The 23,262-nt window shown below is 65.2% G+C and overlaps 1 protein-coding gene across 3 annotated transcripts in view; it reads right to left on the bottom strand.

Annotated features, from left to right (window-relative positions):
- The window catches only part of SCUBE1 (signal peptide, CUB domain and EGF like domain containing 1), a gene marked incomplete at both ends in the record, with an annotated part of 78,836 nt that overhangs the window by 23,259 nt on the left and 32,315 nt on the right, over positions 1–23,262 (bottom strand). Inside the window, 4 exons of one of the 3 annotated variants that reach the window (XM_084256249.1) lie at positions 3,390–3,479; positions 5,704–5,820; positions 9,069–9,194; positions 19,412–19,546. In XM_084256249.1, the coding sequence (XP_084112375.1) occupies positions 3,390–3,479; positions 5,704–5,820; positions 9,069–9,194; positions 19,412–19,546 (468 nt within the window). The remainder of the gene's footprint in view (positions 1–3,389; positions 3,480–5,703; positions 5,821–9,068; positions 9,195–19,411; positions 19,547–23,262) is intronic. The other 2 variants (XM_084256250.1, XM_084256251.1) reach the window with 2 other exon arrangements.

Here is a 23,262-nt window from a genome sequence, read left to right as displayed (position 1 = left end):
TAGGGTGGCTGTGTGGGCCGTGTCCTCTTTAAGCCCCAGCCTCCCTATCTGGGGCCACACAGTGCCCTTCCCCCTCCCCATACCGGGACCCAGCAACTTCCACCAGCCCACGTGTGTGTGTATGCGTGTGTGCGTGTGTGTGCACATGTGCGTGTGTGCATGCGTGCGTGTGTGCAGGCACAAGCTGTGACTGCACCAAGACCAGGAGCAGTCGGGGGCTGCAGATGACAGAGACCAGCCACGTCCAGCCACGTCTGGGACCAGCTCCGTGATGGGTGAGTCTGACCAGCCTGGCTCTCCCTGAATGAGGCCCAGGGCCTGTCCTGCGCCCGTGGGTAGAGAGGCCTCAGCTGGAAGGGGGCGCCTGCCGGGTCTGTCCACCCTTCCCCATGGCCAGGCCTCCATGGAGCCTGGGGAATTGTCCCGTGTCACCACTTCATGGTCTCAGATGTGCCCTAGCCCCTCCCCACCACCAGGCATGTCCAGCCCCAGTTTGAACTGTCGGCCTTGGGCGGAAAAACAGCTCCCCAGCACCTGCGACCCCACACGGCCAAGGGGACGCGGGGAGGTGGGGTCATGCTGGGTGGGCCCAAGGTGGTCACAAGTGCCCTTAAAAGTGGACGAGGAAGGATAAGAAGAGGGTCAGGGACAGGCCAGCTGTGGGCTTCGACCGCGGAGAAAGGGGCCGTGGGCTGGGGAGGCGGGCACCTCCAGAGGCTGGAAAGGGCCGGACGTGGTCCCCTGCGGGCTCGGAAGGAAGGCAGCCGACGCCTCTGTTTCCGCCCAGGAAGACACACCTGAGCCACCCTAGCCTGGACAGTGCACCCTGGGGCAGGAACTGCCTGCAGAGCTGGGCTGTGACTCAGCAGCTCGGCCGCCAGGGCAGCGGGGCGGGGACGCGGATGCTTCTCACCCGCCAGCCAGGTAACAGGTTTGTCACTTCAGCCCAAACACTGTAACAGCTTTCAAGGGCATCTGAAATCGGGGATGGCTTTTGAGGCTCTTTAAAATAAATAGAGCCGACCCTACCCTTAGCCCTGGCTCAGTGACTGGGGGCAGGTGGGGGGTGGTGATAAACAGCTATGGCCGGTGCCACCGAGACCCCACAGCGGAAGGTCCCCCCAGCTGCCTCCACCCACTCCAGATGGACAACCACGGCCCCGAGCAGCCCCAGGGTGGGCGGGACCCCCTCTGTCCCCAAGTTCAGTGTCCTCTGGTCTCAGAACAAGACGACCTTCTGCCTGGCAGTACCGGTGGGGGGCAGGGGGCTGGGCTGCCATCCACACTCCTTCCCACCAGGAGGCCCCGTGTGGGAGGCCCCAGAAAGACCGAGAGCGGAACCCGGCAAGGGCTTGGCTCCCAGCTCACAGGTTTTGTGTCCTCTGGCTGGTGCTGCCGTCCAGCAGAGGCCCGGCTGCTAATTTAATGGCTGGACAGCATCCCAATGGCCGTGACCTCTGCGGTCTGGACACAAGCAGTGGCTAAGAGCACAGGGCACCCACGCTCTCATCCCCCGGGGAAGGCCTGCCGTCCTAGGGGCAGGACAAGCTTGGCGCTGACGTGGTCACTCAGTGGGGCCCAGGTCAGCCGGGTCACCCTCCTTCTCCACCCTCAGAGCAGACGCATGTGCACATGGGAGACCCTCCCCCTGCCCCGGCACTGGTGACTGGCCATGTGTGCCCGCTCTGATGGGTCGCTGGGCCACCCCTCCCCCAGGCACCTGGGGCGCAGCTCCTGGTCCTGCCCTGCCTGGAGCGCCAGCCCGGCTACGGCGCACCTCTCCCGGGCAGCCAGGCCAAGGGGCCAGGCCCAGCCGCTCTGCGGTTCCCACGGCCAGCCCCCAGCCACCTCCCTCTAAGCCTAGGGCTGACTCACACCTTTCTGGAGATAGAGGACATGCCAGCTGGCTGGGCCCCCAGCCGCCCCCCACCCCCAGCCTCCCTAGGCTAACCCAGACAGCCAGGTCCACACGATGCCCCGGCCAGGGACCCCGCGGAGGAGGCTTCCTGCCAGGCTCCTGTCTGCTCGTGCAACCGGGGAGGCCTCTGGCCAGTCTCTGCTTGTCTGAGAAACAGGGCTGCCCTGTCCTGCCTCGTGTGGACTTCAGGGGTGCCCAAGCACCGTCGGGGGCCGTGCTCCTCCTTGCTCCTCCAGGACCCATCGGGGAGGGCAGGCCTCCAGCCCGCTCCCCAGCATGCACGGCCACATCCCTCCCGGCCCCTCCCGCCCCCATGCTCCCAGATGCCTGGGCTCCCTGGGGCCCTCACAAGCACCACAAAACTAGGGGACCTGCTCTGGGACCGCTAGGCTCTGACCTCCCTGGTCCTGAGACCCCAAGACTTGGGACAGCCTACACGCCCGTGACCTCTGGGCCCAGCGCTGTTCTGTGGGCGGGGGGGGGGGGTGGTCTCGGGCCGAGCAGCTGAGACGGGCAAGCATCCGGCCCACGGCACCCGCAGGCGGTGGCAGCTGTCCGAGGGCCACAGAGACGGTTGTGACAATCCCAGTGGCCAAAGTGTGAGACCACGTGACAGAGGAGGAGCGGACGCGGCGGCCATCTGCGCCTGTCAAAGAACAGCAGCTCCCCCTCCTCCCTCCCTCCTCCGCTTCACTCCACGCCGCCCAGGACCAGCCTGGCCAGCTGGTTAGGGCCCCAGTGGCCTCCTGAGAGCCCCCGAATGGCACAGGGCGCCCGCTAGCGTCTGCACCAGCCCCGGGCAGTGCAGGGCCGCCGCCCACTGCATACGGACCCTCAAGGTGAGTGGGCACCTGAGAGGGGAACGTGGCAAAGTGGCAAAGTTCCCCAGCGGGCCGGACTGGGGTCACTCACCGCGTCAGGGAGCCGTGCGGCTGGAAGGACTGAGCAGGTCCTGCTTTTCCCCGGGCCTGCCAGTGACCTTGACCATCCTGCCCTCGCTGGGGGCGGATTCCCCAGCACAAAGCCAGCAGGGTGGTCTGGCCCCCCAGCCCGGGATCTGGAGGAGACTGTCCTAGGCCAGGGGCGGGGAGGGGCCGTGCTGCCTGAGGAGTCCCTGCCTACTCTGCTGCTGCCTCCTCGGCACCCCAGTCTTGCTCTGCCGATCCTGGGGTCCTAACTGCCAAGTGGGGCCTGCTGTCTCCATACAGGCCGAGGCCGGAGACACTGGCTCTGGGTTCTCTGCTACAAACACACAAACAAAGAAATGCACGTGTTGGATGGGGCAAAGGAAAAGTGAGTTCACCTCGGGAGTGGAGCCCCCCACACTCACGCCTGGCAGCCACGGGCGCCCCACGCAGACACGCTCAGCCCTCACACCAGCCCGCACACACTCAGGCGCCCGGGACACGCGGCCAACGCACACGCACGGACAAAAGCGCAAGCACGACAAAGGAAGTGGAAGAAGAGTTACCCATGAGGAGCCGCCGTTTCACCCGCTTGTCCACATCAGCTACTGACGTGGCATTGAACCGAGCGCGCTCAATTGCAGCCTCATCCTTCTCTAAAACACAAGTAAGGGACAAACACGGAGCCACTGGTTAATGCGCGCCCACGGCCTGCAGCCCAAGGCGGTCGGTCTCGCGGCGGGGCGCAGGCCAGCGCGGCGTCCTCGCCCAGGGGCGGGTCCCGGGACCTCCGCGTGGGCGCTGAGGGCAGAGCGAACAGGCGGGGGCGGGGCAGGGCGTGCAGAAGGGGGACGACCAGGGAACACAGAGGGGACCCGGGGCCCATCTGCGTGCAAACACAGGAGGTGCTGGGGTCAGGCACACAGGGCCCCGCTGCAGGGGCCACAGAAGCGGACAGCGCCACGCGGCGCCCACAACACAAGCGCGGACAGAAGCCCCGGCTCAGGCTGGGAGGCGGGGACAGGACAAGGGAACAGGGCTGCGAGGTCCGGTGATGGGTGCGCCCGGACAGCGGACGTCGACTCGAGTTGTGAGACGTGCAGACACGCATGCAGAGTGAACAGGACACAGGAGCACACGCACACGCACACGAGCGCCCACAGCACGGGGTCTGGTGGAACAGCACAGAAGACGAGGGGTCGAGTGGGCAGCGCTGGTTGCCTGCTTGTCTATGGAGGACTGGAGCTGGGCATTCGAGGGCTCGCCAGGACGGGCGAGGCGGGTCAGTCGTTTTAGGTGCGTGCGGAGACCCAGGCTGGGGCGGCCGGCCAGGAGGCTTCCCCGGGAGCACGGGAGGTTAGTGGGCGGTGGGGGGGTGTGTCTTTGCTCAGGGGTCAGTGGGAGGTGCATGGAGACGGCCGCTCCCAAGGCACCGCGACCAAGGCAGGTGGAGGGTGCTCCTGGCAGCAGGGAGCAGAGGCCCCGGAGTGCGGTCCAGAGAGGGATTTCTAGGGGGAGGGGTGGGGCGGGGCGGGCAGTGTCAGAGAGTAGAGGCAGGTGGGACCTGGCATGCAGCAGACACTACAAGGTGAAAAATGAGGGGCTGAGTCGGCTGGACAAGACGAGAAGTGTTAGACCAGGCTGGGGTGAGTGGCAGAGGGCGCCCACAGACGCAGACATGGGGCCGGGAGAGCCCCCAGCAGGACAGAGGAGACGGGGTGGGGGGGCAGGGACGGGGGTTCTAGATGAGATCAGGCTGCAACGGAGACTCTGGTCTGAGACCAGGTTTGCTCTTAATTTGTTTGATTTTTTTTTTTTTTTTTTTGGTTGTTTGGTTTGTCTTTTTGGCTCTGAAATAGTTAATGAACGTCAGTGATCAGACAAGACAGGCAATCAGGGTCCATCACCAGAAAAGCAGGGGGAACGAGAGAGAAAGAACCAAAACGGCGCCCGAGAGCAGAGACCACACGGAGGGGCCCACAGGCAGCAGCACGGGGACCCCAGGCCGGCGGCGGCTCCCGGCCCGGGGCGCGCTCGGCTCCCCGCCAGCCCCTCTTCTGCCACTTGGGAGCCCCTCGAGAAGTACCTCTGAGTCAATTACGAGCAAATGGGGCCTTTAAAACATCAGCAAGAGAAGGGGTGTGGGCGTCTGAGGTTTGCCAGCGTGGAGGGAAAGAAGAGGCTGGACTCTGGGTGCCGACTTTGAAATTCCTCTTTTTCTCATTAAGAAATTTGCTGTTACTTTTGCGCGGGGAAAGAACCGATTAGGGGTTATGACATAATCGCAAAGAGCCAAGCTTCCCCGTGGAAATGAGGCCCAGGAGGAAGGGGTGACGGAGACTCCGAGGGAGGCTCCCCCACAGGCCAGGCGACAGGCGGGGCAGCGCTGAGCAGAGGGACTCAGGGAGAGGGGCCCGGCGGGAGCCCGGAGCCCGGGGTGGAAGCAGCGAAGGGCAGCCAGGCCCGCGGGGCTCGCCGTCCACCTCCCCGACAGGAGGCCGTCACGCGGAGTCCAGACCTCCTGGGAGCCGGCCCTGCCCACCCTCCAACAGGGCAGCGCTCTGGCCGCGTGCACGGTGGGGAGGAAGCGCCGGCCTCCCTAGGCCACACGCCGGCCTCCTAACCAAAGGCCACCGGCCTCGGCCCACCCCGGCGTCAAGGGCCCTTGGAAAACACGCAGACACGCCAAGCAGGGCCCGAGGGTGAGCGACCCCACAGGTGTCCCCCCCATGGGGCAGGGAGCCGCCAGCGCCTCAGCGCCCGGGGCCTCCCTGTCCTGGCTTCCCTGACGCGTCCCTCCGGGAAGGCCAGGCGCGGCGAGTGGGCATCTGGAGCTGGGGCCCCGGGCCGGCGGTGGGGGGGCGGCGGGTGCCCACTTACCGATGCAGGTGCGGCCGTCGGCGTGGAGGGCATACTTCTGGTGGCAGCCGCAAGTGGGGCCCGTGTCCGTGTCCTCGCAGCTGTGCTGGCAGCCTCCGTTCCCATAGTTACAGGTCACTAGTTAGCCCAAGCGCACACGCGCGTGTGTGAACAGAACAACAGAGGCGGTTAGTTGATCGGCCTTGGTTGTCGCTTTCAAGGAGTTGGGGGGAAGGTGAGGGCGGGAGACACGGGGCCCTGAACTCCAGCTCCTTGGGCGTGGGTGAGACAGGCCTGAGCCGGCTGGGCAGGCCCGGCACTGGCCGGCAGGGATGCTCGGACAAGGCAGGGTGACCTGGCCGGGCTCAGCCCCCCTGGACTGCCTCAAGCGTCCCATGTCGTGGGCAGATGTGAGGCCACTTGGGACAGGGACACTGGTATTTCTCTAGTTCTTCCGTCTGCCTCTGTCATGGGGCATGTGGAAGGATGTCCTGGGGTGTCTGCTTTTTCCAAGTCCCTGCGGTCCCCTCAACTATCCCCATAGAGCCCTCACCGCCCCTGGCAACGTCCAGACAACTTAACGTGAATCAGTGTTGTCCGAGGTGCGGTTTTGGAAAGGGCCTTTTATCTAAACCCGTCTGCCTGTGGCTGGGGAGGGCGCGCGTCGGCCGGGATCTTAACATGCTTCACAAGAGCATCCTGGGTTGGCCGTGGGGATCAGGACAGAGCAGGAAACGTGAGAAATTGGAGTGTATTTAAAAGAAACGGAGCGGTCACTTTCCAGGGTGTGGGACGCACGAGCGGAGCGCAGGGTCTCCGGGGCAGCAGCCCTGCCTCCTCTGCTGGACATGGTGGGGGGCCTCTGCTGGACATGGTGGGGGGCCGGTCTCGTCCCGAACTCTTTCCACCGCTTCATGTTGTGGTCAAATAGGCAAAACACGTCCCAGACCAGCCCTGGTGAGGGCGGCTGAGGATTCCAAGGGGCAGAGTCTGAGCGGATGATGGCAGCCAGGCTGACCCATGAGTGGGGTCTCGGGGAGGCGCTGGTGGCAGCACCCTGGGGTGGGGAGCTTGCAAGTGTCTCCCAAGCAAGTCCTGTGGCTGCCTCGCCCAGGGATCCCCCTTGCACGGAGACCAGCATGGAATGGCCATCCCGTGGCCTCCTGCTGCACATCCCAGACGCTGTCCTCAGCCTCCAGGGGCTCTTAATGGGCCCCCTTCCATGGGGGGCTGACCACCCTCGGAGGGAGGGGCCCCACCTTCAGGGTGCGATCTGCTCAGCACAAGCCACTGTCCCTTCTACATCGCAGCAGCTCTTGTCTGAATTCCCGGGGAGCCCACAGAGCACCAGGGAGCCAGGGCCCTGGGGGCTGTCGCTTAGCACCGCCGGTGGGGAGAGACCCAGGCGGAGGCCCAGCTGGGGCTGGAGGTCATGGGCCTTTCCAGACAGAGGGGAGCCCTGTTTCCAAGGTGGGAGGTGGAGCTGGCCAGGGCAGGGAGGATGCTGCCCACTGTCCTTTCTGCAAGCCATGCAGGGTGAGCTGCGGGGGTGGGGGCCGGACCAGTCCCAGGCCCCAGATTCAGGAAATAAATCCCAGAGCCTGAGCGCAGGGGAGACCGAGCGGGAGACGAGACCTCTGGCCCTGGAGGGATGAGGGAATCGACACTCCAGGTCCACAGGGGCTAGCGCGTCTGGGCCTCTGCCCCAACCCAGCCCAGGTCTGGAATCTCTGGCACCACCAGGGCCTTCATGGATGACTCTGAGTCTTGGAGCTCCCTCGACACTGACTGCCACGCTGACCACACAGAGAGGCCGAAGCTGACTGGTCAGCCGTGTGGGCAGTGCCTCGGCGGGAGGCTCCTTGGGGACACTCCGTGCTCCAGGATTTGGACTAGATTCTCCACCCAGCTGGGTCACTGCTGGGGAGCGTGGGGCTGCTCTTCTTTCACCAGCAAATGTTCCAAGTGTTCAGCTCTCCTTGTCGAGGTGCAGTCGGGGAGGCCGCTCAGGAGCCCCACCATGTCTGGGTCTCTCACACCAGGTCAGCCTCTCAGGAGATGCTTTCTGAGCCGCTGGTCCCCTTGCAGCTTCGTTCCAGATGAGACGGAGTGGCTGCCTCGGCAGGGAGTCAGGGTGGCCATCCAGTGCCTGTGGCCTGCAGCTGAGCCCAGAGCATGGCCACAGCCAGCCGCTGGCCCAGGAGTGGCCCTGCTGCCCCCAGCCCATCCATAAGCCCTTACTCTACCCATCACGCCTGGGCCTTGCTCCTGAGGATGCTCGGAGCACTTCCAGGGAGGACAGAGAGGTTGGAGCGGGGTGGTGGGAGGCTTCTCTGCAGCTGAAGAGAGGAGCTACTGCGTCCTGGGCCGGAGCTGGGCATTTCCCAGCCAACGCCTGCCCGGCTTGGTCTGCCCCAGGTGACAGAGCCCAGGCTGACCTTTGCTTTCTATCCCACAGCAAAGACCAGGGGCAAAGAGCCGGCTGGCCACGTCTCGGGCCCTCCTGGGCAGAGGAGGGAGCTTCGTGCTGGGGCTGAGTGGGGTTCCCTGGGGACGGGGACTGCGTCTGTGGCGTGACAGACGATGCACGTGGGTCCTGAGGCCCAGGTGAGCGTCGGGCAAGGCGTGAAGGCCCAGGGGAGCCGATGACCACAGTCCCAGAGACTGAGGATGATGGGCCGCAGGGGACTGTCCTCTCCACGGAAAAAGGGGGAAGGAGGGCCGGCCAGCGCCCCCCAGCCACATCGGGACCCCTCTCTACTGAGCTGGAATGGATGTCTCTGCCACTTTCCTGCGACAGGAAGTGAGCCTGGTAGGAAACACCTGTCCGGAGTCACAGGTGGGCGGTGCTCACACCAGCCCCTGCTCCTCCCGGGGAGGAGGCTCGTGAAGAGGCAACCTCACGCTCGAGCCCTGCGGGCTGACCTCCAAGGAGGTCCTGAGGCGGCACCTAGGCTGGAGGCCTGGTCCAGCTCGATGGCCCAGGGTGTGACGATTCACAGGGAGCCTTTGACCTTGGAAGGGAGGTCGGCACGGCCTGGGCTGGGAGCCTCCTTTACACAGCCTGTTCCCAGGGCTGCCCGGCCCACGGAGAAACCCGGTTCCGAGCGCCGCGGCCCTCCATCCCCGCTGGAGAGCTTGAGTTCAGGGCGGCCTGGCCTCCGGGCGGAAGGAAAGGAGGGGCCTCCACAGGGCTGTTTACAGGCTGCTCCCAGGGGGTGGGGGAACCCCAAGCCTGGGGGGTCACAAGCCCATCCCTCATGCCTCCCCCGGGCCCCTCGGGGGCTGAGAACCCTCCCTGACCAACGTCCAGCAGGCTGGACGGACCCCAGAGCCACGGCGGGAGACGCGTGGGGCTGTCGGCCCATTTGCCTCCATCTACCTACGTGTGCAGTCCTTCTGGTTTTGGGCAAGGTCAAAGCCGGGCCTGCAGTCACAGGCCACCCCACCTTTGGGCGTCTCCCGGCAGATGTGGGCACAGCCGTGGTCTTTGTTCATGCAGTTCATACCCTCTGGGGAGACAGACAGGAGCGGGCCGGGAGGGGGAGAGGGAGGGAGAGAATTTCAGGCTCAGAGAAGAGACGGCCCACGACACCCCCAGCCACGTGGTGTGCTCAACGGCACACGCACACGCATGGGCACGCACACGCACGCAGGTGTGCCTGGTGTCCAGGTGGAGAGCCCGCAGGGAGCGGCCCCAGGGCTGGGGCCCGGCTGTGCATGACACCTGGGGACCGAGGGGGACAGGCTCCCGCCCTCGGCCAGCGACGGGCAGGGCCCATGAAACCGCTTTCGGGCCAGGGCCTCGGACACCCACTGACGCACTGAAAACCATGGTGGCGGCAGCGCCTTTCAGGCTGCTCAGGAGGCCCTTGTGCAGATGAGACCAGCCTGGCAGCCGACCAGGGAGGGATGCTGACGGGTCAGGAGCTGTGCGGTGGCCGCAGGCCCGGGCCCACAGACCCCGCCAGTCTCTAGCTAGCACACCTGCGGGCACCACCAGGCCCTCCCACCACCTTCTGGAACAGGCCAGGGGCTGCAGCGCTATCCGCCTGGACCCAGGGTAGCAGAGGCTCACGCTCGGCGGCCCTTCAGCCATGCCTGAGCTACTCTGACCGCAGCAGCCCCCGACACCAGAGGGGTGTCTCTAGGAGCCCCTGGCCATTGCAATGCTCACCCACAAGCACAGGGGCCTGCAGGAACTGGGGTTGGCCTGCAGCTCCCCCACACCCCTGCACCTGCATGGTCAGCCCCCAGGAGCTCACCTGGGCCCCAGAGCACACATGCCCTGGGTTCCTAACATCAGCCCCAGACTCCCGCTGGCTGGCAGTCTACTGTTTAAAGCAAAAACATCCCCCAGCCTCACTTCCTTTCCTCCAAGGCCTGACCTTTGAAGGGCAGCCAGTGATTATCCTCCCTGGTAGTGAGGCTTCAGAAAAGGGAAGTTGCCACAGGGCGCCGGGCTGGGCTACCCGCCCCCTGCCAGGCTGCTGAGGCCTTTATCCGGAGCCTTGTCCAGGTGTGACCTGCCCGTAGGCCTCTCCTCCGGCCCCGAGGTCTCCAAAGTGAGACCATTCTCCAGGCAGTGCCCACACCCCGCACGTGATCTGGGGCCCCTTGAATTCCCTAGAGATACACACCCCTTCAAAGGCGGGGCCACAGCTAGCTGCTGCTGGGCACTGCACCCCACGCCTCTGCCTATCGCCCTGACCCCTTGACCCAGCTGAGCGCAGAGCTGGTGGCCCACCGGGTTCAAGGGCAGGGCTGTGGGCCACTGCCTAATCTCCGGAGCTGGCCCCTGCACCTGCCCAGTCAGGATGCACTGCGGGATCACCCCGGGACACACTGAGGGTCTCTGGGGGACCTGGGAGGGTGTTTTGGTCCTCTCCTCAGCCCCCCCCAGTTCCTGGGCCACCCCTCTCCATCCCCGGACTTGATCTTGCCTCTCTGACTGGCTGGAATGGCCTCCCAGGAGGGACCCCCTTCAGCTGACCCTGCTTGATGTTTATCTTCCTGGTGATTTGTGAGGCGTTTCCAGAATTTATGAGGTCAGGGGTCAAGTGAGGGCTTGAGGGTCACCAGTCCATCAAGAGGCAAAGGCAGATGAGAGCAGCGTGGCCTGCTCACCCCTGGGCCCTGAGGGCTGTACCCCGTCCACCTGCAAGGGTGGGCCTGGGCAAGGGAAGGTGCCGCTGGTGGGGTTGGGGGGCCCGTGGGGGCCTGGGCCGGCCTCCCGGTCAGTTGTGCTGCCAGTCCACTGTCAGCGGGTGCATGGGGCAACCGGTGTGTATTTAAAACACGGGCACCTCAGCAGCCACGCTAAAGACAAAAGGCAAGATAAAATAGACAAAAACACTGAGATGGGTGAGGCCCGCGCCTGGCCTGGCACCTGAGCCCGGTGCCAGCTGACTTGGCTCCTCTCCTCCACCCTGACTTTCTTGCTTGTTCAGGTCAAGTGACCGGGTGAGCAGCGAGCCTGTGCGGGGCTGGCCCACAGCGGGACGCGCTGGAGCTCACCAGCTTTCTGCCTAAGCTGGGACGCATCCAGGGGCCCCTGGTTAGACCAGGCTTCTCTGGGATGAAGAAAGGAGGTGACGCTTCTGTTCCCAGCCAACGACCACACTTTATAAGAAGCCCCGCTACTCCCACCAACTGCAGCGTGTCCCTGGGCAGCAGATGTGGCCCTGAACCAGGGACTCGGCACCAGGTGATTTTTCTTTTGAGAACCTAGACGTGAATAATGAGTCAAGATGGTATGGTTTTTTGAGCAAAGAATAACCTGGGGAGAAATCTAGATCCTGTGCAAACCAATATATCACAAAGCCAGACAGCCAGGAGCTGGGAGGGGGCCCTGGATCCGCTGCCACAGGTCCGTCCCCAAGGGACTCTGAACGTGCACCCCTGGAGAGGTGAGCTGCCCAGGGAGGGCGGATGGAGTGGCCTCACCCCCACTGCCCTGAGGGCCTGAGCGTCCTGTCCCGGGAGACGGGCCGACGTGGAGCCAGTGATGGGCGTGCAGCCACCGCCTGCCCGGCGAGTGTTTGGTGTCCCCGAGACGGGCCACCCTGCTGACAGCAGCCCCAGCCAGCACCCCAGCCCGGCACAGGCGCCCAGCCTGGCAACCCAGCTCCTGGCTGGCCACAGACACCACACCGCAGGGCCTGACCTCCAAGCGGGGAGAGCGGCTCTGGGCTGGCTGGGCCACCGCTGGCCAGGGGCAGAGGGAGGCCTATGCGGTGGTGACCACCCCAGCCACGGCTCTGCCCCCGGGGCCACCAGGCTCACTGTCCTGGGCTGCTCAGGTCCCGGGTCCAACAGAAGCAGGAACCCAGCACAGCTGGTGCAATAAGTGGGCCAGTTCTCTGACTGGTCCTCAGAAATGAAAGCCCATTAAAAAGCCAAGGCTGTTTCGGATGCCTGTGAGGCTCTCCAGGAAGCCCCACGGGGCACTGAACCCTGCTCCTCTCCGATCGACCTTCCCAGGCGGTCAATGAACCTGAAGGTGGAGCCTCAGCGCACCCTCAGCGCCTCACACACTCCTGCACCCCTGCATACCACCACTCCGGGCAGCACTGGCCCCGGTCCCTGACGCTGCGAGGCTTCCAAAGAGCCGTCCCGGCTGCGTCCAGCCGAGCAGAGCAGGCGCCAGCGGGTCAGGCTCCTGAGGGTCTAGGCGGACTCTGCCTGCTGGGAGAGCTGGGCTGGGGGAAGCTGCCCTGGGCCCAGCCCAGCCCCTCCTTCAGCTCGCCCCTCGCCGAGAGGGGCCGTACGTAGCCTTGGGGTGCTGGGTTCACTGTTCATCTCCCCTCCTTGGAGGGAAGCAGATATCATTTCAGAGCTGTTCTCAGAAATGCTCGTCCTCAGCGGCCCGGTGCCAGTCAGGCCAGGCTGCCCGCCAGGTTGAATCTAATTGGATTCAATCCATCCAAATCCAATTACGTTCTGCAAACTCGAACTGCGTGTCTCCCTGATGCCCAGAGTGGGGGGTGTGGGAAGGGGAGCAGTGACGAGACAGATGTTTGCTGCCACATGGCCAGGTCTAGATTCGCACACTGCCACTCGCTGTGTGACCCGGGCTGCCGCACCCCCTCTCTGTGCCTTAGGCTCCCCTGGTAACCGTTGTCAGACCCTCCACCCGGTGCAACCTCAGTGATGCCCTTCTCTGGGTGAGGGAGGTGCGCTGAGGGTGCAGGGAAGGGAGGGCTTCGTCCTAGGCAGGGGGCAGGGACAGCCGCCTGCCAGGCATGGTGCCTCCAGGGGATTTGCAAGTCTGCAGAGGCTGGCGGAAGGCGGCCTGCAGGAGCGAGACTGGCCAGAAGCAGGAGGCTGGGATGCAAGGGCAGAGCCCCGGACCAGCCCAGGAGTCTCTGCAGAGCTAAGTTCAGGGAGGGTCTAGAGCCAGGCAGCAGGAGGCGGGTCCAGGCTGTTTGTACATAGGGGGGCGCCCCCTCCCCCAGGATAACAAAGGCGGAATGTGTGTCTTCCAAGGGTCATTGCTATGGCGACTTCATCAATAACATCGTCTTTTTACATCCCCATCCCCTAAACACACGGAAGGGAAGGGAGCAGGGAAAGGCGCTGGGAGAAAGGACAACGTCTGCCCCCGCCCCAGCCGGGGGGAGGAAGGGATCCCCTCCCTTCCACCTCATCAACATGAAATTACTGAGCCCAGAAAGAGGCTGGAGCCTGGGGGTGGCGGGCAGAGGCGGCTGCCTTCCCCGGCCCAGACCTGGCAAGCGTCTGAGCCACAGGGAAAAACAAACACGGGCCCCCCAGGTTGGGGGGGGGGCTGGAGAGAATTGCAGGGGCACTGGTGGGGGGTGACCCAGTCGCACACACCAGCCTTGGGCAACCTCCGATTCCCGGACACCCCAGGCCTGGCCCAGACCAGGCCCCCGAGGCACAGCGGGGCCAAACCTGGTTGGAGCGGGGCTGGCCCAGGGGCCCAGGGGAAGCCACAGAGCTGCAGGGCAGCTTGAGGACGCACCACCCGAATCCAAACCTCCGGCTGCCAAGCACTCACACAACTGCTTCCTCTCTGCTCCCCGCCACCTCCAAACAGATGCCGATACCCCCACCTTGCAGGGGCCAGAGAGGAGGAGGAAAGGCCTGGTGATGGTGACAGGCCAAGGGACAGGGAGCCCCTGCTTTGACTTCCATGCGAGCAAACACCCAGGAGGCTGAAAGCCAAGCACAGTGGCTTCTGATGGCCAGCACCCCTGGCTCCCCACGCCCTGGCCCCGGGTCCTTATGCCCAGTGCCCCCAACCCCCAATCTTCCCAACTCCCATTCACCAGTCTGCTCCAGCCCCCATCTCAACCCCTTGAAGTGTGTCACCTTGGAACTTGCTCAGCTCCCCCTGTGAAGTGGGGAGACAAACTCTTCTGTAAGACGGTTAAAGCGCAGTAGGGAGGGCCTCCCCGGGGGCGCAGCGGTTGAGCGCTGGGTTGCGAAGCTGCCCGCGGCCTCTGCGGCGCCGGTTCGATCCCCGGCTGCTCCCCGGCCACCAGAGGAGGGTCCCACATGGCGCGCAGACCTCTCCTGCCGCCCGCTGCTCCCCTCAGCAGTGTCCTTCGGTCCTTCTGCCTGCTCTGCTCCCTGCTCTGGCTCTGGTGAATTCTCTCACCCTCCCGCGCTTCTGACTGTGCCCAGTGCTTGTATAAATAAATAAATCTTTAAAAAAAAAAACAAACGCAGTAGGGAGGTGATGGGCTTCAGCTCAGGGTCCCCAAGTGCCCCCTCAAAATGCGGAGGAGCACAACTCTGCCGCCCCCAGCCCCTCGAGGGCCAAGCCTCCCCCCTGAAGTTCCCAGGCTGGTCACTAGGCGTCACCACCAGCTCGTCCAAGCCAGGCAGCCGGCCCTCAGGGGCCATCCCGGCACAAGCATGCCCCGGCCGGCAGGGCAGATGTGCACGGGAGAGGTATTCCTTGACTATCTGACACCCATGTTTGACAGGAGCCCTGTGGCTCACGGGCAGACCCGTCCTCCCCCGCAGGAATCCCAAAGGAAGCGCAGGCAGCAGCCCGGGCAGGCCCAAGCCCTGGCCTGGACCACCTCTCGCCGGGTGCCAGCCGGAGGGAGCCCAGGTGTGGGAAGGTCCACTTGGTGGCATCGTGGGTGTTTCCCTGGCGAGCTAGTGGGGACACGGGGGAGCACTAGCAGGGGAGACCCCGAGGACGAGAAGGGTCCCCAGCACCAGCTGGCACCCCAACTACAGCTGAGCCTGTGCTCCCACCAGCCCTGCTCCTGAGCCGGGGGCCCACCCCAGGCCCACATCCTCACCAGCCCGGCGGGGCAGCAGCTGTTACTTCCCCGAGTCCCTTGAGGGTTAAAGGGCATCAGGGAGTGGTATATAGTAGGCGCTCAATAAATGCCAAGTGCCTCTCCCTTTCCTGAGAGCTCGTGTGCAGGAGAGATGAGCCGACTGCAGTTTATTCTGACTTGACCAGGCTGCCGGGTTTTGCCACTTTACTCAGTAAATGTGTGGGTGCACAGTAGGTGAGCCACTGTGGGTGTGCCCTGGGGAACCAGGGGTTGGGATTTGGGGGCAGCAGGGAGGGTCACAGTGGCAGAAGCCGAGGAGGCTGACAGACTTGGGCCCTCCGGTCGGACAGGCCCCACCAGAGCTGCAGGCTGCAGGACGCGGCTGCAGGACACACCCGGCCAGCCTGGCATGGGGGCACCCACGGAACGCGCCAAACTGCAGCCCCGGAGAATCTTCCCAGCAGCTGCAGGCTGCTTGGCAGGGGGCACGACACCCGGGGGTGGGGGGGTCACTGCCACAACTCAGGCCATCCCCCCTCACCCGCACCGCAGCCTCCCTGTGTGGTCGTTGGCACCTCTCAGTGCGGGCACAGCGGAGGCTCTGGGGGCACGTGGAGAGTCAGGGCAGCTCCGCCAGGAGGAGGGGAGGGAGGGGACAGGGACTGGCCTCAGGCAGAGGAAGCAGCACAGGTCATAGGTCAAGGGCACCAAACGGGCTCCCTGGTGATGGAGAACAAGCAGGTGGAGGGGAGGGCGGGACGGGCCCCACCTGAGGGCCGGGAGGCCAAGAGGGTGAGGTCTGGCGCTGGAGGGACGGCAGGCTTGGGCCGGGAGAGGACACGCAGGCTGCAGGAGGGGGAGGCAGGGGCGTGTGGGGGTCGTGACGGGAAGTGGGGAGCCAGGAGGGGTTCAGGTCCAGGGCAGCGCCAAGTGCTGCACCCCTTGCTGACGGGGTCCCCTGGGAAGAAAGGGTTTGGGGGAGACAAGATGATGCATTTGGATGGAGCAGGGGGAGGACTCTTCCTGGGGAGGCTGTCCCGAGCCAGGGGGCTCTGGGAGCTGAAGACGAGGGCCCAGCTCAGGGGCCGAGGCCGAGGAGGGGGTCCTGTGAAGCTTCAGGTGGCCGTGGGCTGGCCAGGGCGAGGCCCAGAAATGCTGTGGCTCGGGGCGGTAGGGTGGGAGATCGGGCCTGAGGCCGGTGGCAGCAGGACAGCGCGCCCAGAGGCTGGGGAGGGCCTCAGGCTCCAGATTAGCCACGACGCCCACGCTAACCAGGCCTCCTGCTAACCAGGCCTCTGCCTAGTGGCCTCTGAGCCAAGGCCTGTGTCTGCACAGCCGGTGCTGTGCTGGGTCCTGAGCTCAGAGACCGGGGTGGGAGCTCGCTGCGGCTGCAGTGTCCGGGACAGGCTCTGGCCAGGAGGCAAGTCCCAGCTCTGCCACCAACACGGTAGGTGACCTCAGACGCATCACTAGGCCTTTCCTGGGCTTCTGCTAAAACAGCGGTCAGTTGTAGGCACCTGTGCCCGCAGACTGGCCCTGCGGCTCCCCTACCGGACCCCACGCCGACACCAGGATGCAGAGGCCCTTGCTCCTCACTTGGGGCTGAGCAGACCCTGGGGACAGTGCAGGGAGGGAGGGGAGGGAACAAGCCAGGCCGACCCAGTGGGGCGGCCCATCAGCTCTGCCTGGGGGGGCTGGAGGTCCCCTGCAGGGGAAGCAGCTGCTGCACTAACTCAGCCAGAGGGGACAGCCCCGGCCCTGTGCCACAGGGGCTCCAGGTCTGCACCCCAACCCCTGCTCCCACCCCTCCATCCACACGTCACTGGTTCTCTTTGGCCCGAGGGGTCAGTCGGACCTGGGTTCAAGTCCTGGTCCTGCTACCTACTCACCAGGGATTGCTCAGCCTCTGTCCTCTCGCCCCCTTGTTGCTGCCCCCAGACTGTCCTCAGTACCCAGTCACTCTTGTCAAGTGCTTGGCCCTAGCTCCCCTCAGGGCATGTGAGCCCATTCGGATCCGCAGAGACGTCCTATAAAGGGGCCCATTTCACAGGTGAGAGGCCGAGGCCCCAGGACTCGGGGCCAAGAGGGCCACCAGGGCCAGGGCCACCTACTCCATGGTCTGGAGCTCGCCCTCTGCCCTGCACTGTCCACTCTGGGAGGCCGGAGGGTTCTGCAGCCTGGGGGAGACTTGAAGTAAGTCGTGGGGTCCCCAGTAGGGCTTTCTGGCTGGGCCTGGCTGGAGGCCAGGCCAGGAGTAGGGCGTGAAGCTGGGCTCAGCCGCCAGAAGAGCTGTTTATGGGGCGGGAGGCTCATAAAAAATAATGGGCTGGATTTATCGTCCCCACCTCGAGGGCCGTTCCGGACTGCACGGGGTCCGGACAGGCCTTCTCCTGCAGCCCCATAAATCTCCCCCCACCTGGTCTGTAGCAGGCAGGGCTGGGAGAGCCGGCCCACCTCACATCCTGCCCCAGCGCCCCAGCCTGGCCGGTCCAGCTGAGGAGTGACCGGAGCAGGCAGCTCTGCTGCTGGGGCGGCTCTCGGGCGCTGCCACGCTGTTTCCTTCCAGTTGAATGGAAGCTTCCCGGCCAGGCTGCAGCAGCGGCCATGGACATGCCCAGAGGCCTCCAGCTCCGTCCACTCTGTCCCAATGCCTGATTTCTTTCCTCGCTGGCCTCCACTGGTCACCTGGGCTGGAGTCTTGGCTCTGCCACTTCCCTGTGGTGTGACCTCAGGGCTCCTGGCTTGACTGGGTCTCGGCGTCCTCACCGGTCACTAGGTCCTAACACACTGACCTGGCCAGGTTGCTCTGAGGGACCGTGTGTGGCTCGGAGTGACCAGGTGACCCCAGTGCTCCGCCGCTGCTCCCCACATGACCTCCCAGCCTGCTCCTCTGCCGGCGGGGCTTGCTCTGCAGTGCCTTAGCTGGACAAACTAAGGGGCTTGTTCAAGTGGACCCCGCTGCCATCCCGGGGGCGCTGGCTCCCCATCCTGCACACCCTCCTTCCAACCAGGGCCTCACAACTGCCCCGGAGTCCTGCTGTGGGAACTGCACCCATGCCCTGGCCGAGAGGCGCAGCCACCCCGGCCTTCAGGGCTCCCCGCTGGCTCTCCGGCACCCCCTCTCCCAGGGAAGGCAGGGCTCCTTCCCACAGCTGCTTAGGAAACTTGACGTGGGCGCCCATCCTGGGCAGCCTGGCCCCACAGCCCCGCGGCTGGGGTCATCCAAGGGGGCCCCGGTGGGGGCGTTTGGGTAAGTCCGGCCGAGGCCTCTGGGGCCGGCGCCAGGGAGCCCCGGGGCGTGTCCTCGCTGTCCTTCCCGGGGCACCCGGGCGTGCGTGATCCAGCGCTCTTGGGAGCCCACGACAGAGGCTCTGCTGACACTGCGGGCTTTGTACTTTCTAAGCCTTTTTCCTCTTCTCATTCCCAGGACTTGCTTCCAAAGAGCAACCGTGACTCAAGTCCCGCCTCACAGCCCCCGAGAGCTCTGGGGGACTCTGGCTGTCTACACCCAGGATCTCTTTCTTGCCCCACAGACCCTGCCGGCTCACCCCATGCTGTGGATGAGGAAAGGCTCCCGGCTGGTGTGAGGCAGAGCGGGGCCACCTCGGAGTGCTGACCCAACACCCAGCGCCGGCCCGTCGGAGCCAGCCACCTTGGCCTCTGGCTGGTGCCATAGACGGGGCTCCTCCTTGGCGCCCCTCATCAAATGTCGGCGGTGGGGAGGGGCTCAGGCTGGGGCCGCGGGACTGCCCAGTCCTCCTCGCTCTCCATCTGCTCTCTCGACAGTGTGGACGGCAGCCGCCTGGACCTCCCGTGTCCATGCAGGAAGCCTGCCCCGAGGCCTTTAGAAATGCTGTTCCCTCTGCCTGGAAGCCAAGTGTGTCCCGGTCTCCTGACAACTCTGTTCTGCCTCACCGGCCTGGTGCTTTTGGCCCACACTCTGGCCCCCTGCCCTGGCACCAAGGACCCACACCTGCTGGGCTCAGCAGGCGGCCAGGTGTGTCCCAGCCTGAGGCTGTCTCCAGCCAGCCTGCTGGGGCGGGGGCAGCCCCTAGGTCGCCCAGGCTGCGGCCATCCCACCTGGCCTCCAGGGGGCAGCACAGGCTCCTGGGCTGGCTGGTGATCCCGAACATGCCAGGGGTGCAACCAGGCTCACGGGACCGAGAAGCTGGCACTCGGGCCTCCAACCTCTTGGAGAAGGGCCACAGAGACCGGTGCACCACTCCTGGCCCAGCCAGCCCCAGCCCAGAAGGGCAGCATTCTGGCCCCACGCCCATCTGTGGCCCTGCTCTCCGCTGCGTAGAAGCACCAGGAGCACCAGCGCCCTGGAGTGGCAGCAGTGGGGAGGCAGGAGAGGCCGCATGCACAGGCCACACCAGGAGCACAAAGCAGTGCTGAGCCCCAGAATCAAGACGGAGAAGGGGGTCCGGGCGGGGGGAGCCGGGCCACGCAGCCACACTCACCGTTGGAGCGGTGGATGCAGGTGTGTTGGTTGTCGCTGAGGAAAAAGCCACTGTGGCACTGACACTCGTAGCTGCCCATGGCATTGACGCAGATCTGCTGGCAGCCGCCGTTGTTGTCCTGGCACTCGTCCACATCTGCCGGAGGGAGGAAGGAGAGAAGTCACTCCCTGCGAGCGAGGCGCCATGGGCTGGCGGGACAGCAGCCTGCATGGAAAGGGCCTCATGGAGCAGGCCTGGGGCGACGGCCTGCAAGGTGCTCCCCAGGGCTGGGCTCCAGCAGCTGCCTGCAGAGATGCTCCCCGGCAGTGCTCCCCAGACACCACATGGTGCTCCAAAGCAGTCCTCCACCGACAGCTCCAAAGGCTGCACCGCTGACCTCCTGTGCCCGGCCCTGCTCTAAGCATCTCTCACCTGTGTCCACTACTGTGACCCCCACAGCAACTCTGGAAGTCAGACCCAGGAATTTGCCCATTTGATGGATGAGAGACTGAGGCACGCCAGGCAGTCACCTGTCCAGGCTCCCACCGAGGCAGGGTTTGAACCTGGAGGCCTGACTCCTGACCTGGACTGTCTCTCAGTGGCTACTGTTCCCCCAGCCTGGCCAGAGCCCCCTGCAGAGCCGCGCCAGCCGAACTCCAGCACGCCCTCTCCCATCACCCACACCGGGACTCACACCCAGCAGCACAGGCCCTGCAGTTTGGAGGCCGGGACGGGGGGCCTGGCACCGGCACCCCTCCTCCGGGCTTGCTGCTTTGCAAATAGGTTTCAAAAGCCCAGGGAGCTGGCAGGTTTTGTAGGGCCCTGACCTCTGACTGACCCAGCGGCCACGCGGTCTCTCCAGCTTGTCTCCGGAGAAGAGGCCCCGGGGCCCGCACTCACTTTGGCCAGAGGCTGCTGGCACAGAGGGCGCCGCTGGCTGGAGAGAGGCTCTGGGTCCACACGGGGCAGCGTGTTTCGATGACCAAGTCACCACCCCGCACTGCCAGCCCCTTTAATGGAGGAAGGGCTCCGTCCCCCCACGCCATGTCTGCTCTGTCACTTAATAGGCAAATACATGAAACCACACAGGCAACCGGAGCTACTGGGGGCTTCTAGCCAATCCCCAACACACACACACACACACACACACACACACACGTGCACACGCACATGCACACACTCGCTCTGGCATTGAGTTTTTTTGATTATTCCTTCTCACCGGGTCATCTTCGCTGCTGGAGCGAGGGCGCGGGAAGGTAAAGGATCAGTGGAGTTGGCTGCATGCACCGGAGGACGCTGCTCCGCCCCGTGTCACCTGGGTCCTGCCCGGGCCGGGGGGCACAGGCCACTTCGCCACTGGAGGGGCCCCCGGCTGGCTGCTTTGAGCCGCAGCGAGCAGGTCATTATTCTCTGGCGAGCTCACATGTCAGCTCTGCGGTCGCCAGGAGGGAGGCAGAGCGCGGGGCTCTGAAAGCCGGCAGCGCCGACAGCTAAAGGTGTCCCTTGCTGAGAGAAGCCTGCTGGGGGGCCTGGGGGGCGGAGGCAGCGGGGAAGGCTGGAGAGGGATCACTTGCAAGGCCTGTCTCCCGCCACATCCCCGCGGGTCCGCCTCGCCTCGGGGTCTATCTCCTGGCTGCACTGGACCACGAGCCAAGCCACAGGGTCCGCCGACCGGTCACAGCCCAAGCTCTCCTCCCTCCAGGGTCTGCAAGCCTCACGAATGTCGATTCGCGCGATCCTCGCAGCCACCCTGGGCCACAGGGCAGGCCTCTGCCTCCATTAACACACGGGACACCGAAGCACAGAGGTGAACTCACTTGACCAAAGTCACGCCGCAGCTCAGACCAAGGCAGGCCCGAGCCCGCCGCCCAGTTCGTAGGCCCGTGCCTCGGGCCCCTTGCTGTGGGCCACGCCAGTGCACTGGGATGAGTGCCAGGAAGAAGTGGCCACTTTGAACAGGAGTTCGAGCGGGCTTGCCCCACGTGTAAGCTCGTGAGCCCTGCTGCCCACGCAGAGCCGGAGCCTGCCTGCCACGCAGAGTGAGGAAGGTCCTGCAGGCCCGGCCTGCCCCGGAGGCCCCTGGGCCCAGAGCTGGTGCACACTGGTAGGACCTCGAGCGCCCCTGGCTGCCCAGGCCCCTGCCAGGCGCGTTCTTCCGTGGACCCCGGGTCTCTGCCTGCGCCTGGCACGCAGCTCCCCAGCCCCGGGAGAGGTTCCCACTCCAGGCCCTCGAATGCTGAATCCCGGTGTGGAAACGCGGCCCCAATACAGACGAGCTCCTCAGCCGTGGCCTGGCCCATCTCCTCACCTCACTAGGAGTGGGGACCGAGGGGTGCTTGACGGAAGGCGTCTCTAGCCCTCAGCGCGCTGGCGGAGCGCTGCCGGGACAGAGCTGTTTACAGAGAGGAGCAGGACTCGCCAACACTGATGAATAATTCGAAACAAACGCCAGGTCATGTAAACATTTCTTGTCCCAGTTCCCAAATGATAAAGCCTGGCGATGAAGCCGGAGGGAGGGGGGCTGCCCCCTCCGTACCCTTTCTCCCCTCTGGTCCAAATAGCCCCCCCAGGTAGGGAATCACCGTCACGGTGGCCTGTGGCCTTCACCAACTTCTCCAGCGGTTGCATGAAAGCCTGAGACCCCACGTGAGCCCTCACCGCGTGATGCTGCCCTCCAACAGGATCCACCGGGGCCTGTGCGGTGCTGCCTACTGGCCGGGGTCAGGCTGGGCTCCCCGGAGGCCCTGGCCAGGCCCAGCACAGCACACGGGCAGCAGCTCCATGGCCCCCCGCGGCCTGAGGGTCACCGAGGCCGGGGTGCGGGCTGAGCCACGTGCAAGGGCCGGAAAGCTGTTTCCAATCCATGAGCCGCCGACTCGCGCGGCCCCGGGGTGGGGAGTGCTCTGCCTCTGAACCCTGCTGGCAGCTCCTGGTCCCTCATCTTTATTTATGGCCACTGCTGAATGTTCCCAGAAGGCAGGGAACTCCTCAACACAAGGACTTAGTTACAAAGCCCAGCGGAGGCCCCGCGCCTCGGGGGCAGGCTCCAGGAGGCTCCTCTCGGGACGGGATGCCCTTCTAATTGGCAACAGGAGAGCGGAGGATGCAGTGTGGAGGGAGGACCAAGCCCAAGGTCCCGCCTGCCCCCGCCATGGGTGGCCGGGCCCTCTGGGAGGCACCGGCCTGCAGCCTCCACGGCGAGGGCTTTCCCCCTCCACACACAGATGCTCTTCGGTGCCAGTGACTGATGGAACCCCTCATTCTTCTGGCCAGGGGTGGGGTGCAGGCAGGGGTGCTGGGGAGGGCAAGGAAGCTGAGCTGTGGGAAGTCCTGGCCTCAGGGAGCCCTTGGCTGGGGGGCTGGGAGACTCCCTTCAAAACAGATCACTCCAGCGTGGTCTGGGCTTGCGGACACGTGGCCGAAGGTCCCCAAAGGCTGCTCCCTGGCCTGAGGCTCCCCCCAGCTGGGTGTCTGCCCTCCCCTTGCCCCAGCCCCCAGGACTGAGAAGTGCTTGTCCTTGAAGCCCCCACCTCACCTGTCCCCCCAACCCCCATGTGCAAGTGGTTGCCAGTCGACTGTCCCCACCGTGGGCCACCTCCTGCCGGGCACAGCCTCTCCCTGCCCGCAGGTTTCCCTGCTGCTCTGGGCCTCTGGCGCCTGCCTCTCCCTCCCGTTCCCTGTGGCCACTGTGACGATGGCTGGCAGGATCGGGGCACAGCGGTTTGGCATCAAAGGTGGTGTCCGGGCCCACGAGGGTGCCAGCCAGGAGCCTCGGGAGCCCACAGCAACAGGCGGGCGGACCGGCTTCCGAGAGCCCCGCAGGACTGCGGTCTGGCCGCGAGGCCTACTTTTGGCCCAAGGTGTTGCTGTTT

This window comes from Talpa europaea (genome assembly GCF_964194135.1).
Source record: "Talpa europaea genome assembly, chromosome: 15".
Taxonomy (NCBI): Eukaryota; Metazoa; Chordata; class Mammalia; order Eulipotyphla; family Talpidae; genus Talpa; species Talpa europaea.
Note: the sequence above shows the minus strand (reverse complement) of the source record. Positions and strands in the feature narration are given on the sequence as shown.